General features: G+C 35.8%; 1 protein-coding gene across 1 annotated transcript; it reads left to right on the top strand.

The window, feature by feature from the left end:
- Positions 1-215: 215 nt before the first annotated feature.
- Positions 216-18695, top strand: LOC135225674 (T-cell leukemia homeobox protein 2-like). Its single transcript, XM_064265020.1, has 4 exons — positions 216-1033; positions 16134-16228; positions 16615-16748; positions 17212-18695. Exons 1-4 carry the CDS (start codon positions 490-492, stop codon positions 17459-17461), a joined length of 1023 nt encoding a protein of 340 aa, XP_064121090.1. The 5' UTR covers positions 216-489; the 3' UTR covers positions 17462-18695.
- The last annotated feature ends 594 nt before the right edge of the window (positions 18696-19289 follow it).

Below are 19289 nucleotides of genomic sequence, written 5' to 3'. Positions count from 1 at the left end.
CCCATCCCATCCCCTCTTTCCCGATTCCTATCTTGTAGGCTTTACTTCGCAGGCATCACTTAAGACAGGCCAATCACGCGCCGCTGCCGGTGGGAGGAGCCATCGAAGGGCCAATCGAAAAAGGGCCCCGCCCCTGGTCCGTCCTGCCGCGTTTGTGGGAGGAGTCAGTCCGCCGAGCGAGCCTGGACCTGGCATGCTGGAGACGAGCCATTCACCTCGTACGAAGTGGCGAGCGAGGGCGTGTAGTGTTGCCAGTCCCGTGTGAATCTCGAAGTGTGAAGACTTCATCGTCAGCAGCATCCGTCAACCGGGTCTCTCTGTCTGTCTCTCGTCATTCATTCCCCCTGTCTGCCTGTTTCACTTCTTCGTCCGTCCTCATCCTCACTCCGCCCGTCCTATTCCTCCTGACTGAGCGGAGGAGCCCTGCGTCACGAGAGTCACCACCAGAGCACCACGGACACGCAAGAGCAGCTCCTCGACGACGACGGCATGACAGCAGTGGAGCTGGAGCAGGAGGAGGAGATCAACGTCGACGGCGACAGTCGAACGGCCACCCCGGATCCACCTCCCCTGGGCCCCACCGCCCTCCTTCGGCCCTCATCGGATTCGCGCGGCGCCCCGATGGCCAAACCACCTGTCAACACGGCCAGGTTGTCCTTCAGCATCTCGGCCCTCCTCGGGGACAGCAAGGACCGAGCCAGTGACGAAGACGACAGGCGCGTGGAGAGCGACCATGACGACGACCACGACGACGAGGATGACCACGACGACGACGAGGAGTCCTATGAAGAGGCCGTGGACGATTACCATAATGTGTACAGCAGTCTGGGCGGGTTGCCCCCTGCTTACGGGCCCTTGGCAGGCGGAGCTCCGACAGTGCTCAGAGTCCCTGCCCACAGGCCCATGGGCATGGGGTATCCGGGGTTGGCAGGACTAGCTGGAGGTCATCCGTGGATTCCTGGGCTCCCAGTGCCACCTTTTGATCGGCCAACGGCGCTGGCGCCACATTACCCAACTCTCGACAGACTAACAGGTTAGTACGGAAATATCTCGTCTCTGTATACAAAAACAATGTATTTATTTACAACAAATAACCAGTTATTTTTTCTTTTTATATTAACACTCGAATACCACTGGAATCGGCTGCTGACAGTTGTGTGTCATTAAGGAAGTGTATAAAAAAAGTATCTTAGAATAATATTGTTAGACCATTCTTTATGTATTCTTTGGGTATTCTATTAACTTTACACTACCGAATAATATTGGCATAGCGCTGGGGGAAAATCACCGTTCATCTACCGTGGAATAATATAAATATACCCGTGAAGTAACTTTATTTATATAAGAATATCATTTGTTTTAAGTACAAAGCTTTCTTAATTCTCTGAATAAATGTTACATACCGACCTACTTTCAAAACTGCATTGAGAAAATGATGTAAACCATATCACATTAGCTTTAGCTCATTCAAGGAAATCGCACAATTGGTTATAAATATCAGTAGAGCAAGATTTACAAATAAACAAATAAGGAGTTCTGACAGAGAGAGAGAGAGAGAGAGAGAGAGAGAGAGAGATTTTTTGTAAGTGTTTAAGTCCTGACTCAGGGAGACTAAAAACAGCCAATGTCGCTCATCAAAAATGAATGCAGAAAGGGTGGTACTCATATCAAGTGTTTTCAATCGATTGAACGGCACAAAAAAAGCGTGTATAAGAGAGAGAGAGAGAGAGAGAGAGAGAGAGAGAGAGGAGAGACCCCGCGGAATCATACCGGCAAATAACAACCGACAAAATGCGCCAAGATTTTTTTAAATTTATTTTTCTATCTTCACAATTTTCTATCGGTTTCTTACGTTGTTTAAATGAATTACAATTAACCTGCCGCTTAACTCATTCTTTGTTTCTTTTAACGCACGGAAAACCTGGACATGTGTATCAACACAATAAAAAAATATTCATATTTAATATTTATATTTTATACAGAGCGAAAAAAGAATAGGTGCACTTCAGTGCAAAGTACTTACTTCCTTCTACCCTCAAGCAAAAAAAAAGAAAAAAAGAAAAAAAAACGATAATAAGGGTAAAGGAGGCTATCAAATAGGTGAGGATCGGTTCATAACTATGCTGAAAGGAAGTGTGGCTAATCATAACTATGCTTCTCTGTGCGCAAGTTAATTGAACGTGTTTCAAACAAATGACTGGCGACGCATTTACGGCGGAAATCGCTCAAGACATTTCCTCCTGTGAGGTTTTATGGCTTCGGAAGACTTGTTATCTATCCGTCTCCTCTCTCCCTTCGGTAGGTTTTATTGCGGTTCCGACGGGGTCGGTCCAAATAAGCACATTATCGTTCTAAACATTTTTCTTCCGTATGTTGCACACTTCCCAATATTTTCCATTCAGTATTTTCGTCTAATTTAATTTATGATGCTTTTAACTGTTTGATTTTCGTAAAATTTTCTTAATAAGAATATTGTTTTCATCCAGGTATAGATACGTTTTATTTTTAATTTTTAATTTGTTTTCATATTACAAAAGGCTTTCTTAATTATTTTCCGCTTTTCTCTTTCCAGTAATTCCTGGTTTCAACTGTTTGTTTTCATGAAATTTTCTAAATAAGAATGATATTCTTTTTAATTTGGTATAGATGAACTTTTTTATCTTATTTTCTTCAAAGTTCTTTTTATGTTAGAAGTCTTTCTTAAATACATATTTATTTTTCCTCTCCAGTAATTCTTGCTTCTTTTGTTACTACTTTGATTTAAATCTTAGACACTCAATTAATTTAATAAATACTTTACTTCCGAAATATTACTTCTTCTTTGCTCTTATTTACAGTTAAGATTTTCTGCGTTATGTAACTTATTTCTAAAAGTTGCTTCAGGAGATGCGTCTATTCGAATATTTCACTTTTTCCTTTCAGTATTTTCATTTTCACTTTTCATTCCATTTTCAAAATTCACCTCAGCGGGTAACTTGTATCTTGAATATCTTTTCCATTTATTTTCTGCTTTTCATTTACGTCTTGAATATATTTTCAACTGCACATCGTTAATACAAATATTTTTCTATTATAATACTTTGTTACTAAAATGTTTTTACATATTTTGGGCATTTGTATTATTATTATTGTTCATTACACTCCCTTACTTAGAGATTTAATTTTAAAAACAAAGTATAAAACTATTTCCTAAATATTATTTCAGCGTCAGCAACGGAGTCACACGCGTGCATGACGAAAACGTAAAGGATAAAATCATATATTTTTCTAAATGCGTGTTCATTTGTGTGCGCGTGCATATATTTATATATATATATATATATATATATTAAATATATATATACTATATATGATATAATATATATATATATATATATAATATAGTATATTACTATATATATATATATATATATACATATATATATATATAGGAGATGAGAGAGAGAGAGAGTAGAGAGAGAGAGAGAGCAGTTCAATATATAACCGAAAATTAAAACAAAATAGTACAACGTAAACATTGCATATGCATCAAGGACTTTCTTGATGTTGATTCAATCTCTTAGAAAATATTCAATAAGAAAATATTACTGAATAATGATAAAAATAGCTTTTTATTTCAACTAGGGCCACGTATAAACAAAATTCGGATACATGATATGAAAATTTAGTTACATGAGATAAAAAGCTCAATTATAAACGGTTACACCTACGCATCTGCTAATAATATAATAATAATAATAATAATAATAATAATAATAATAATAATAATAATAATAATAATAATAATAATAATAATAATAATAATAATAATAATAATAATAATAATAATAATAATAATAATAATAAAGTGGAATTATTTCTAGGCTAAAAATCATACGATGATTTTTTAAAATATTCTGAAAACTTTATCTTCCTCCAAAGTAAAAAAAAAAATATTTTATTTTGAAAATAAGGGCACATTTATTGATTGAATACTTACGAAAGGATATGCAAAACAATTAAACACACACACACACACACACACACACACACACATATATATATGTATATATATATATATTTATATAATATATATATAATATAGTAAAATACTACTCATTACCTAATATGCTGAGAAAGCAATTAATAAATTCTTTGAAGCAGATCACCAACTGAATATAATGAAAATTCGTCTGTTGCCGGCTAAAATAAAGAAATAAAAAAATCTGAATAATAATAAATTTCCGTTTCTTAGAACATTACCAGATACGGAATTTTATTTCATCTTATATATATATATATATATATATATATATATATATATATATATATATATATATATATATATAATATATATAATGTGAGTGTAATATATATATACATTCTTATTCTGAGAGATAATACGTCCTACATTTCACACAAAAAATTCAGTGATGGAAAAGTAGACTAGTGCAAAGTGTTGGTTGTAACAATGCTTTAGATTTTTTTTCCCAACTTCATTCGGTATGAAATTTTTAGTGACAAATAATAAGAGATTTTAAGATTATTTCTGAAGAGTTCAAATAAACTGCTTCCAGTGCGAATGTCGATTCCTCGGTGTGCTGGAAAATTGAAATATGTATTTTCAACACTAAAAACAGTGTTTTAAGAGCTAAAAAACTCTTCATAATATATATATATATATATATATATATATATATATATATATATATATATATATAATTATGTAATTTGTAAATGCATCGTTCTTAATAATAAAAAATATATTACCGTGACTTATTATATAAATGTTTACATCTGTGAATTTCATGGAAATATATATATATATATACTAATATATATTATATATATATATATATATATATATATATATATATATATATAATGTATAACCTATATACACAAACCCGCGTGTTACACGACAAACAGAATACAATAAGGCGGGTAAGTCTTCGTAATATTACACAAATAAGGCCAATTCATCTCTTCCTCGCACGTGGATGCTAAAACCAATGAATCCCAGCTGCTAAATTTTTGGCAGAGAATCTATCGCGTTATTTGTATTTACTTCGGAGGCCTTTTATAAGTGGTCCGAAAGAATGCAGTACATTAAGGGACCTCCGCTGCTTTGGAGACGCCGTTAACTTTTCATCCTGATGTTGACGATCCACTTTACACTTAGCATCGGCCTCCCTTATCACCTCTTTTATCTGACCGTGTTGGAGACTGCTAGGTGCTGGAGATGAGAGAGGCTGGTTGATGCGTCTCTCTCTCTCTCTCTCTCTCTCTCTCTCTCTCTCTCTCTCTCACTACTTATCTAGTTTTCAACAGATTTATCTCTTATTATTTTTACCACACATAATTCTCTCTCTCTCTCTCTCTCTCTCTCTCTCTCTCTCTCTCTCTCTCTCTCTCTCTCTCTCTCTTCACTTGCCTCTCTGTCTTCTGTCTACTTATCCAGCTGTCAATTAATTCAGTTTTTCTCTTATTTTATCACACATAACTATTTAGTTCATATGCTCTCTCATTCTACGTTTACTTTTATTTATTTATTTATTTCTCTCTCACTCAGTCTATATATGTGTCTATTCAGTTTCTCTCTCTCTTCCCATGCATCTCCGTCTATCCTCTGTCTATTTATTTACCTATCAAATTATTTTCTTTATTCACTATTTTATCACACAACTATTTAGCTTATATGCTCTTTCATTCTACCTTTCTTCCTATTTACTTATATATATCTCTCTCACTCTATATATTTGAGTACTCTCTCTCTCTCTCTCTCTCTCTCTCTCTCTCTCTCTCAAATTTTAAATCCTTAAAGAATTTCTTCCACCTTACTCTAATGACAATATCTGACTGACATTTAGAAATGGCAGATGATCACTAATGGTGTATTTAAATGTTAACAATATACACACAATATACTGAGAGCTAACATGCAATCTACCGTACCTTACTAACATAAGAGTACCTTTCATGAAATTAATAATAATAATAATAATAATAATAATAATAATAATAATAATAATAATAATAATAATAATAATAATACAATCATCTACTGACCGTTGGAGATATCCTATACATTGGTAACCCCGTAAAATTGGTTGTGATATTTACACATGTACACAAATTCGGATACAATAAGGAGGACTGATCGCAGTTGTAATATGCTCCTTTTCTGAATATCTAGGTTACGTCACACTACAGTCGACTGACAACCATATACATAATTCAGTGCGTTAGTCAATAATTCAACACAGACGCAATGGGTTAAGGGAACACCCCAGAATCATTCCTCCCTCGATCCACCGTTGAACGCTGAGAGAGAGGAGAGAGAGAGAGAGAGAGAGAGAGAGAGCATCGATAATATTCAATACAAACATCATCAGTATGCATCGCGGACACTGCGTCTAATGACGTGCCATCTCCGAGAATCATAATTAGGTAATTAGAATATGAAACTTTTTTTTTTTTTTTTTTTTTTTTTTTGCCCCGAAGCTTCATATGCAAGGTATTCTATTATGTCCTTTTAAGGTCTTAACCACCGCGACCACCTCAGGCGTCCAGAAGAGAGAGAGAGAGAGAGAGAGAGAGAGAGAGAGAGAGAGAGAGACTAGGGGAGTGAGTTATGGTGAAATCTGAACACTCGGATCAATACTTCTTCATCATGCATGTTCTCTCTCTCTCTCTCTCTCTCTCTCTCCAAATGGTCGCTTGATTTCACTCATTATGCTCGTACTCGGTTCGGTTGCTTTTCACAATGGGGAGAGTAAAAAAATCTTGTTATTATATTTAGAATGCCCTTTGCCCAGAAAAATCATTTAAAAAAGAAAAGGAACCAGAGTTGCTTTGAACTTTATTTAGCAATCTATTCTCTCTCTCTCTCTCTCTCTCTCTCTCTCTCAGTTTATGTTTATATTTTCTCTCTACCCATTTCATAATTATACATACATACTTCCTAACAATCCTTCTAAGTGGCAGGTATTTCTCTCTCTCTCTCTCTCTCTTCAGTTTGTTTATATTTTCTCTCTACCAATTTCAAAACAATCCATCTAAGTAACAAGTATCTCTCTCTCTCTCTCTTTTTCCCTTCACTAAGTTCCCCGAGGCGCTCCCCATTAGCACCAGTTCGGCAGGCAATTATCCGCCGTCTCGTCTGGCTTAACGAGAGAGGAAGAAGAAGAACCATCTTGGAGAGACGCATTTGTTTGGGAGGTAATGAATATAGCGCAATTATTCGCATTACACTCACGCATATTAATTTCTCGACGGGGCGGATGGCTCTTGGGTTAGGTCGCGTCTCCCATGGTGCAATAAGCCGGTTTGACCCTTAACGTCCTCCTCCTTGAAGTCTTAACTCGTGGTCTTATTACAGGAAAGGTGGGTAATTAAACAGACGTGTGCTCTCTAAGACGTTATACAAACACGTCGCCATATTGCTAAGTGTATTTTCATATTTGCATTTCATCGTCGCGGAAGCCATCTAATTTGCTTATCCACTCAACAAATGGCCGCTGACGCGTATCGACTGTCTTATGTGGAGACGGTAATTTCCAATTAGTAATTAGCTGAAAGTGATAATAAGGACTCGTTTAAAGTGTGTGTGTGCGCGTGTGAGACCTTCCTCCGTCCCACTTCGAACTTCGATCAAAATGATCGTATTCCTAACACGCTTCCTTCTTTTGTTTCCTCTTACTTTCTTAGGTGATACTTTGCACGGCTCTCTCTCTCTCTCATTTTTATCTCATTCTCTCAACCATTTTTGTCTCCATTTAAATAATAATACTAATTATTATTTTATGCAAACAAAACTACAGAGAGAGAGAGAGAGAGAGAGAGAGAGAGAGAGAGAGAGAGAGAGAGCGCCACTGATTCCTGCTTTAATAATGATAATAATAAAATTATTATTATTAAAGAATTTCGTTCACTCACTCTGGAACTTTGAAATGCAACGTCACATTTCTTCATGGAAATGATACCTGAACGGGTCACTCTGTCGAAATCAAGCCTGGTCACAAACCACAGTACTTAAAGCAGGTGACCAATCAAGTACCCCAGACACTGTAGGTACATATACCCTCGGATCAACCTAGGAATGAGGCTAGCAACCTCACCCTGAAAATCATTTGACTCAAAACGTGCAGCAGTCCTGACGAATCCTGCATGAGCGGCAATAGGTGCCAATGAGACCTGAAATGCGATATATCTTCGTTTTTTTTTTTTTCTTTTTTTTTAAACAAGACTTGACATATTACTCCTATTTGGAATTATCAAATTAGCTTTTTTTTTTTGTGGGGGGGGGGGGGGGAAATAGCTTCGTAAACCCATTGAATTGACACTGTTATTTCATGATTTATCTGAAATTCAGTAATGACTAGGCTAAGAACCTATTAATATTCATAACTCCAACAAAACAAATACACACAGTATACACATATATATATATATATATATATATATATATATATATATATATATATATGTATGTATATATATATATATATATGTATATATATATATATATATATATATATATATGAAATTGTAACAGCCACAATATACAGCTTATATATATATGTGTGTGTGTGTATATATACACATACATATAAAATAGCCCACATGTTGCAGATATATACTGTTTATATACACATCTATAAATTTCTGACTCACATCAGGATTGAACCCAGGTCTCTCACAAATGAAAGGCCAGGGCGCTACCAACTGACCCACACGGCACCCTGGCCTTTCATTTGAGAGGCTGTGGTTCGATCCCGATTTGAGTCAGAAATTGATGTCTGTGAAACACGCGCTCATGTTTTGATTATAGCTATACATGCGTAGGTATATATATATATATATATATATATATATATATATGAATAACTTGATCACGAAGTATATAAAACGTGATGCTATGTATAAATAAAGGTTTTTTGGCCACGAAGGAAAAAATGAAAAAGCGAGATAGCCAAGTACTTTCGGTCCTGTTCGGACCCTTTACTATATATATGTGTGTATATATGTATATATGTGTGTGTGTGTGAAATTGTAAACAAGAGAAGAATCCTTCCACACCAACAACGGATTATGTACTACGATAGTTCTACAATGCAGACCAGCAACACTGGAATACCCAAGAGCAACCGCTAAGGCAAAATGTTAACACAAACCAATGAAATTCATCACACACACAAAAAAAAGCAAAAAATATAAATAACCCGAGAGAGAGGGACTAAGCGTATTTTCCCATAGTATTTATGACAGGTGAGTCAGCCTGAAACAGTACAAAAGGTGTGATGATTCACACCCGAGAATCGATGAAAAAAAAAATTAAATGTTCTTTATTGGTAGTCCATGTTTTCGTTGTCGGTACCGTTGTTTCATTGAGCCGAGTAACAGCGAGTCTGGGTAACGGGAGGGACTGACTAGCTGATTGATTTAAATCAAAATTCCCTATATCGACGGAACGGAACAGAGAGAGAGAGAGAGAGAGAGGGCTAACGAAACAAATAAACAAATAAAGAGAAATAGGTACGCAAATACACAGGAGTTAAGCATCTTTTTTACGTGTGTACAAATATATATATATATATATATACATATATATATATATATATATAGAGAGAGAGAGAGAGAGAGAGAGAGAGAGAGAGAAGAGATGAGAGAGAGCGAGAGAGAGAGAGAGAGAGAGGAAGAGAGGAGAGAGAGAGAGGGAAGAGAGACTATATGAAACTTGTGCAGCACAGTCGGCAGTGCGGAGCAGCAGGTTTTTACACCCTCGTAATGTGTTCTTAAGACTTTAATAAGGTGGTCTGTGTTGGTTCCTCGAACTTATTGAATATGTTTAGTGTCCTTCGGCCTCTGGCGATCATAATACACCTTGTGCCCTTCGTTCTCTCTCTCTCTCTCTCTCTCTCTCTCTCTCTCTCTCTCTCTCTCTCTCTCTCTTGTCCGCTTCGAAATGACTTGTCACTGAAACATCTTTGAAAAATGTCTCCGTATAAACCCTCGTTGGGCGTCATTCCGATAACGGAAGGCCCATGAGATACACTTTAATAATGGGAATTTACCAACTCGTATATGGGAATGTATTTAGGGAAATCCCGCAATATATGGAACTTCAAATAATTTGCAAAGATTTTTTCCGGATACTTTCCCCTTTAAACGTGTATCCTATTTGCTTCCGTCATCGGAATGATGTTACTCACAGCGCGAGTTTATACAGATAATATATCTCTAACAATGTTTTTGATCATTTGCATGATGCGAGCTAAGCGTTACGGTGGGAAATGTGTTTTTCGACATTTATTTCCATTTTCTTTTTTCAACTCACAATTGTTTGAACTTGATAATAATTTCAAATAAGGAGTTAATAGAATCACCTCATAATCGATTTGACTTAGCACCTTTCGTATGGCCAACAAAAATAGGCTTCAATGAGAAACATGGGGTTCATTTGTGCTGGATCAATAACCGTTCCATACTACCACCGGAGATGGGTTACAATGTGCCAGGCGGGCCCATTAGATCCCATTACAAGAGAAGAGTCCCACTCGATAAAATGGCCTCTCACAAGGACAATCATATTCACAGGAAATCAAACTCCTAAATAGCTTCCATTTGTCGCGGTCTTTCGGTCACTCGCGATGCCAATGCTTCATTAATCCGTTAATTACAGCCTCGTTTAGGCAAAGCACTCATTTCGCAAGCGATGGGATTTATTTCAAATGTTATATTGTGCCATCTGATAAGTCTTTAAACAGCTAAATGTTACGGGACGCCGTTATAATAAATTTGGAAACTGTACGAAAACGGGTGGAAAATTTTTCGTGACGTGGAAATCCCGACTTACTAAAATATAGGGTCTGGACTCCTTGCCGCTTGATGCCAGGTACCACCACTGGTTGCCGGCTATAACTGCATTACGAATTTATTGTTCCCGCTTTTTTCCCTTTTAACTTAGATCGACGGAAGTTCCAAAACACTCTGACGCGTCTTTGTATACAATATAATGAAAAAACAACAAATATTGATTATAAAAACGGGGGAAATTTACACAAATAGCAGGCGTGTTCTTCCTGTTATTTGCACCGCCATACAAGGAAACGGGAGTCCAAAGCATCGAGTCTAGCCTGCTCTATTTTCATGTTATCTTTTTGTTTTAGCTGTTTTATTTGTTTGCCGACTCACTCTCCCTTTCTTTGGTTTAGCCGTGGGAACACCCAGAGGTATACGAAGATCGTGAGCTGGGATACTTCTTTTTAACGTTAATATTTATGTATGAAGCAACTCTCTTCGACAGTAATCCATTATTACTAGCAATTATATTCGATGCATTTGATAACGACAATACGAACTTATCTTGCAAACATAATATACGGAACTAAATGGATGACGAATGATATACTTCATAACTGATGCATATGGATCCTCTTTGCAACAAAATGAAAGAGTTAATAACGACTGCAACTACACGCCATGTAATGGAAGGATGATTATAGGGTTGGCAGTTGCCAGACACTCCCAGACATCAACATGATTCATTTTTGATCCGATATCTATTGCGTACAAATATTGAGACGATTCTTCAGGATTCGTGGCTTCCATTTTCGCACAATATAAACAATCTTTTAATGTTAAATGTACAGAGAGGATTACGTCAACGCAACTAAATTCAAGTCATGCACTACTATGCATATATACTATATATATATATATATATATATATATATATATATATAGATATATATATATATATATATATATATACATACATATGTACCACGTACACGTACCATACACCTATATGCCTAGGCACCTGTAATTAGTTTTTGGATATATATTTATATATATATATATATATATATAGATATTAATATATTTATATTATATTATATATATATATATATGTCCGCCCGCAAACACGGTTGCATTCGTGCAAGCTGCATTGGCATACAGCAACAGAAGGAGAATAGCTATTATAGTTATTCCAAAGTAAACAAACAAGAAGTAATAAACGTGAGTTCCCCATCATGCGTTCTGAGGAGTTTGTCACGCGCCATCATACCATGATGTTCCTTCGTTTGTAATCATTGTCATTTGGGGTGGCACGAAATCATGTTTTTTTTTTTTCTTGTTTTGTAGAATCTGGCGTCGCAACGAGATGGTCAGAAGGTATAGGGTATGACCAACAGCTTCGGGTTTTAGTAGTTCTACCAAAATGTTCTTCATTTATCTAAGACTTTTTGTCACAAAATAATATAATAGTATTAATAATTTAGAGAAATAGTAGGGAAAATATTCATTAGGTTTGTCCAATTCCCAAGGCAGTTTTGTATCAATGTAAATAACACCAACAGCTTTATTGCGCAGAAGGTGGGCCTATCTCACGAACTTTGTATTTATTTAATAAAATGTTTTAAATGAAACCAACGGATACACACACATTATATATATATATATATATATATATATATATATATATATAATATATATTATATATATATATATATACAGAGAGAGAGAGAGAGAGAGAGAAAGCATTAGGTGTCTACATTATATCCGCTTTCACTTGTTCCGTATCAATTTTTGTAATAATTTCGTTGATTCGTAAGTATTTCAACCTGAATATTACAGTGCCCGTTATTCATAAACAAATAACTTATTAAAGAAAATTATTGCCCAAATCTTACCAGAGTTGTTTTCATTATTATTATTATTATTATTATTATTATTATTATTATTATTATTATTATTATTAAGTGAGTTTCAAGTATCCAAGGGTTCAAAGGCTAGATTAAGGCTAAGAAAGGTTAAGTAAAGTTAATTAATATCAAGGCATTAGTTACTTGCGCTCAGTACAGATTACCATACATGTATAAGAAAAAACAGACAAACAAAAAGTAGACTGACATGACTCCTAAAAACGAGATGATGTAGACTGTAAAACTAATGCCCCGAGTTTAGCCATTATTCCATCATGTAATGTTCTACATCGGTGACAAAAGTCATGACGAATATAACAGCCAGAGTTGTGGAACTCTAGAAAGGTTGCTTTATTTATTTATTTTTACGGGAATCTTTAATTCCGAGAGTTACTTCGCATATTCCATGATTCTTTCGAAGTCGAGTGTCTTAACCAATACTGAATTATTACATTCCTAAAGTTACTTCGAGCTATTTGATCTCAAATACATGATTATCGCGTATTTGAGATCATCTGTAAATATACCATAATTCGAGCGAATATTCAACCGACAAAGACGCGTTCGCTAAACCGCAGGTTTCCCGATTTTACCGACAGCAGATTTCCCAGCAGCTGTCTTTCCCAAGGCCCAGCAGACCTTGATCTTCCCGAGAGTCATCTATCGAATGAAGTTGCTCTTCTTCGATTGAACACACCCGAGGCACAAGTGACGTCGCCCTCGTCCAGGATTGCCAACAGCACAGTAGTACTTCTGCTTGCCGTTCAGGCTTACCAACAGTATAGATAGTAAACTCTCGCTTTCATTAACGTGTCCTTGGTGCGAAAGGGAGAACCTCCGCAAGGTCGCAGGCGCATCTCAACCGGAAAATGCAATTGCAGATTCGACGACGATGATGATGCGGAAAAATGACTGTCGTGATAATGACGAGAAGGAAGATGAAAACGACAGGGAAGAGTCGGAGAAAAAGTTGTCGGTTGCGATTCACGACAGCGTTCACAAATGAGAAACTCGGAATTTCACAGAGTATACATATGGAAATGAAAGCAGAATTTGCCCGAATACGTGGAAGTTTTCATGAATATTTGTATGTATTCCTGGGTTACCAAACTAATCATGACGAACAAAGTTAAATTCAACAAGTCTACTGATGTAGATACAAAGATCTGCAATCTCAACTGAAGACAGCAATGAAGGGGAGCGATGAATTGAATCGGTAATAGCACAGAAAAGAATGAAGTCAACCAAGCACTGGGAAGAGCAATAAAATTAATAACGCAATTCGTTACGGCGTTCCGGAAGAAGAAAATTATATTTGAATAATATAAATCACCGATGTAGATCATATTACCCAGTATCTTACACTCCACATATTTACAGTTAATCCTCACTTATTTCATTTTTTACTGTTCACTTGGCCCATCGGAATGCGAACATTCAAGGCATTACTCCCCGAAAACAATTCTCTTGTTCTAATAATGTACTTACATTTGATATATTTCTTTTCTTATTACTGATTTTATGATTTCCTATTAACCTCTACTAAGTCTTTCAAATGAACACCATAATTTTGAATTTTAAGAGTGAATATCAAGTCAATGGCCCCTGTGGAATTTCTCAGTTTGAATAGGGTTCATCTTCTGAATAATAATAATAATAATAATAATAATAATAATAATAATAATAATAAAAGAAGAAGAAGAAGAAGAAAACAGAAAATACCCTAAAAACATTACTCGTCAACTAGTAATAAAGAAATGAAGACTTTCTTTGATGAGGAGAACATCACAGTAAAAACCAGACGAAAATGGCATGCCGGGTGGGGAGGGAGGGGGGTCGTCGTAGTAATCCCCTCCCTCCCCAATGATCCCATTTCGAAATCATGCACAACGTAGACCATCAGCATGTAAAATGTCCATTAAAGAAAGGATAAGACTCCAATCAGAGGCTGCTTACTGCGGCTGCATTATAAAGCAAGTTCATGAAGGCGGTCTGATTGTCGTTTGACGTGAGCTTCTAGTCGTTTAAAAGTCCCTGGAAGTAATCCCAGGCCAAGTCGATTCGAGGACTACGTCGAATAGAGGTTTGTCGAGGACGACGACGTCGAATAGAGAGAGATTTGTCGCGGACGATGTCCAATACAGATATGTCGAGGATGAAGTCGAATAGAGATTTGTCGATGACGATGTCGAATAGAGAGATTTGGTTAACGACACTCTTCGTTCGTCATAACCTATTAACTTAGTGTCTGTTTTTCATCGTATCTCCTCTCTGCATTTCGAGGGCAGTAAGAGAGTTGACGTACTTGTTGCTTAAAACTCTAAGGTGACAAATAAGAATAGCTATAAAATAGCGATACGAGAAGTATGTGAGGATTAAGTGAAAAAAATGAATTATCAAGTGAACAAAAATGTCATGCACGAAATAAGTGAGGATCAGCTGAAAAAATGTGGACCATTATCAAGTGGCCAAAATGTGATACAAGAAATAAATTAGGAATAAATGAAAAAATGTGGAGTATTATCTAGTGGGTTACAGAGAAATGGACTAAGACAACGGAGTTGACTGATACACATCATTTTTTGCTCAATAATGTCCGCTCTCATAACCAATACTTAACTGTCATTTTCTTCGTCTCTGTTGAGAAGAAATTTTATTGTGAATTTGTGCGCATTGCTTTTCATTTAACATTCGGGTACCTGGCAGATTTGTTGAAATTTTTACCGGCTTATTTAGCAGAAACCTGGAGGATCCATTTTCTTATTATTATTTTGGTTTATTTATTTGTTATTTATTATTATTATTTATTATTTATTATTTATTATTATGATTATTATTATTAGTAGATTAGATATTATTATATTATTATTATTATTAATTATTAGTCTTATTTATTATTATTATTATTAATTATTATTATTAATTATTTATTATTATTATTATTATTATTATTATTAAACAACATACAGAAAAGGATGTGAACACCTTTCAATATTATTACCCTAAACTATCATTTTTTTGTACACTTCGTAAATTTTCGATAAGTGAAACATTCTCTGAAGACTCACGACCTAAACGTTGTAAAACTGAACGCGAAACTCTATCAAGCTACCAAAGATTAATTACCCATGCAGTCTAATATATGACTGCTCCATGCACAAATCCTTGGACAATTAACACTTTGTGTTTAATAATGCTCTTGCTAATATAATTCTTATTATTAGAAGTAAATACATCAATGCGGGTTTCAATAATATTATTATTATTATTATTATTATTATTATTATTATTATTATTATTATTATTATTATTATTATTATTATTAAGGTTTTTGATTAAAATTCATCATTCATACTACTACTGCTACTAGTACTGTTGCTGCTTTTATTACTATTATGATTATTATCATTAAAACTAAAGTCCGACCAAAAATGTCTTCTGCAGGACCCTTCCCCTTGGCCCGCCGCATCGGCCACCCGTACCAGAGCAGGACGCCCCCAAAACGCAAGAAGCCGAGAACGTCCTTCACTCGCGTTCAGGTAAGAAGAAGAAGAACGATGTACGAGATTACAAAAGAATGAATCAGGTGCATTTGTTATCAGTTTATGCTATGGCTGCCAATATCTTTGCCGAATTTGTTATCACGTATCTAATCTCTTACTTGGTTATATTCATATTATGAGTATATGTACATATATACATACAAACACACACCTCTAATGTATTGTGTGAGAGAGAGAGAGAGAGAGAGAGAGAGAGAGAGAGAGAGAGAGAGAGAGAGAGAGAGAGAGAGGTATGCCTTCGCGAGTGTTTTCTATTTCTTGTAAAATAGTCGATTTTACCTCTGACATACTCAGAGCGATCACACTCTTCTGTGGCCGCTTCCATCCCGTTTATATAAACAGATTCACCTTATCTCCCACAGGTCAATGAACTCGAGAAGAGATTCAACAAGCAAAAATACCTGGCATCCAGCGAGCGTGCCCAGTTGGCAAAACAGCTGAACATGACCGATGCCCAAGTCAAAACCTGGTTTCAGAACAGGCGAACCAAATGGAGGTCAGTTATTGGTACTCAGCTCAATAATGTTCGTTTAATATAACTTAGTAGTTATAATTTTGTTATTTAAATGTGGACGCTTAAATTAGATACATATACAGTATACAGACGCTTTTTTGTATGTATTAAATTATGAGAGAGTGAGAAATAGAGATGCACCAGAATTCTTTTTTTTTTTAGTGGATGTTGATAATGAAAATCTTCTATCAGAATATAAGCGCGACAGTAGGCTATTTTACTAAATTACAGTTCTATAAACAATAAAAACAATTTGCAAAGGAACAAATTATGATATCAATCTCCAGAAGACGAAGTTAAGATAAACTTAAAAGCAAATAAAAATCTCTCTCTATATATATATATATATATATATATATATATATATATATATATATATATATATATATATATGTATGTATGTATGTATGTATTTATAAACATTATCGAAATCTCCTCCCTTCAGACGGCAGGCCGCCGAGGAACGAGAGGCAGAGCGTCAAGCCACCAACAGGCTGATGATGTCACTGCAGGCGGAGGCCCTGTCCAAGGGCCTTCTGACCGACCCGCCCACCACCCCGCTCTATAACTCCAACGCCTCGCTGTGCGCCCTCGAAAACATTAAGCCATGGGCGGAGCGTAACAAACCCACACCCACAGGGCCCGAGCAGGACTCCTACGGGACGACTCCAGTGGTCTCGCCCACCTGCTCATGAGTGCAGCCCGGGGACACCTTCTCCTCCTCCTCCAGTCATCCGCTCCCTACCTCGTCCTCTTCCTCCTCCTCCTCCTCCTCCTACCACCCCTCCTCCTCCTCGGGCATCCCGAATTTCCTCCTTCAGTAGGAACGCTGTCCTCGCCGACGAAGGAGATCGCTCATCGTTTCGGTAACGCTTGACTTCACGTTCGCACGTCTCAGCGGAAACGATGATTGATATTTTTTTCTATCGCAGGAACATCGAAAAAAATGTCCACAACTTGTCCCCAAAAGAGAGTTCAAAGTCAAGTGTTACTCATTTTTCTCTTCCCATCTGCCGCCGAGGAAAATAGATAATAGTCATCTGTCGCCCCCCCCCCCCCTTTTTTTTTTAAAGGGAGACTGCCCACAAAGCACGTCTCCGCAATGCGTGTCATGGTTTTTATATCTAAAAACCTCTTACCTTGTTATTTGGGTGTCAAATGAAGTTGCCATATACTTAAACATAAGCCTTCCGACGCTTGCGTTTTTTGTAAACTTTTATAAAGCATCAGCGGAGATTTTATATCTATTGTGATAATTTTTTTTTCTCAACTTAAAGATTAATGATCTCTGATTGTCGCCCCCTTCCTATCTAAATTTTTTTTTATATCAAGGACGATCTACAGATTGTTACGTGCAGTATGTGCTTATATATATGCAATATATTCCATTTACTACTCTTTATTCATTGTCAAAATTATTCTTCCGACAAATGCCGCTGCAATGCAAAGGCAAACCAAAAATAAAAATATTTTAAGATATTTTAAATTTCCTCTAATTTAATGTCTTATTTTAATTTTCTCCTTCCTCATTATTATTATTATTATTATTATTATTATTATTATTATTATTATTATTATTATTATTATTATTATTATTATTATTATTATTATTATTATTACCAGCAGCTATTCCTGCTTTATTCCTTCTATTTAAAAGACTTTTAATTTCCTCTAATTTTTGACTTCGTATCTTAAACTTCTAAATGCTCAATATCGCTTGGCAACAATGATTTTTCCTTCTGCAGATTTATTTCCATCAGTGTGTCATGGAATTTTCTGTGTAGCGTACATAATTAATGATAATTATACAATTATGATTGTTGATGTATATTTGTATAAAGAAAGAAAGCGCGATTTGTATGATACATGTATATATACATAACTGTATTAATCCATTTCATCTATATGTCTTTCTGTATCAAACTCTGTAAATAAAATCTATAACAGATTCCAGTGTTTTAATTCTTCTTATGAGTGTAACATGAAAAAAATACCACTTAACACCATTCAGTTGGTTTCTCGCATCTGTTGCAAATTCCTTGGCATCACTTTATGGGATGAGGTTGCGACCCCCTTTCTCAAAACAAATGGCTAGATCAAACCGAAAAGGCAATAGAAATGAGAGGATGATATAATAGTGATTTGAGATTCCTATGATTTTGGTGAAATTCAGCACCAAGGCGAGAAAGTAAATATATAGTTATCGTAAGTAGTACATAAAATGTCAATCGCTCGCTCGTTCGATCACTCCGTAGGTTTAACCGGCCACAATGCTGCCCATTATCGCTCAAATCAGTAGATGAAAAACTAAAAGAACATTTTAGTAGCCTATGATTTTATACTTCAGTACTGATATAGAAAAAAAATGACAAACTTCCAAGGATACCAAAATCTTTGGAAATGAATGAAATGAGCGAAAACGTCAAAATATCTAAGAAAAAGTTTTTAAAAATCCACGCCAAATTTTGTTGAATTAAATCAACGTTTAGCCGACAATTTTGGTGCTAACTCGTTGGAGAACTC

The sequence above is a fragment of the Macrobrachium nipponense genome, chromosome 20 (genome assembly GCF_015104395.2).
Source record: "Macrobrachium nipponense isolate FS-2020 chromosome 20, ASM1510439v2, whole genome shotgun sequence".
NCBI classification, from domain to species: Eukaryota; Metazoa; Arthropoda; class Malacostraca; order Decapoda; family Palaemonidae; genus Macrobrachium; species Macrobrachium nipponense.
The sequence above is the reverse complement of the archived record's forward strand: the minus strand, read 5'-3'. Positions and strand labels throughout refer to the sequence as shown.

Bases quoted from the DNA above. Each gene is read 5' to 3' on its own strand.
- LOC135225674 (XM_064265020.1), top strand. From the start codon at position 490: ATGACAGCAGTGGAGCTGGAGCAGGAGGAGGAGATCAACGTCGACGGC. The intron at 16,229-16,614 runs GTAAGAAGAAGA...TATCTCCCACAG, and splicing joins CGTCCTTCACTCGCGTTCAG to GTCAATGAACTCGAGAAGAG. The intron at 16,749-17,211 runs GTCAGTTATTGG...TCCTCCCTTCAG, and splicing joins AACAGGCGAACCAAATGGAG to ACGGCAGGCCGCCGAGGAAC.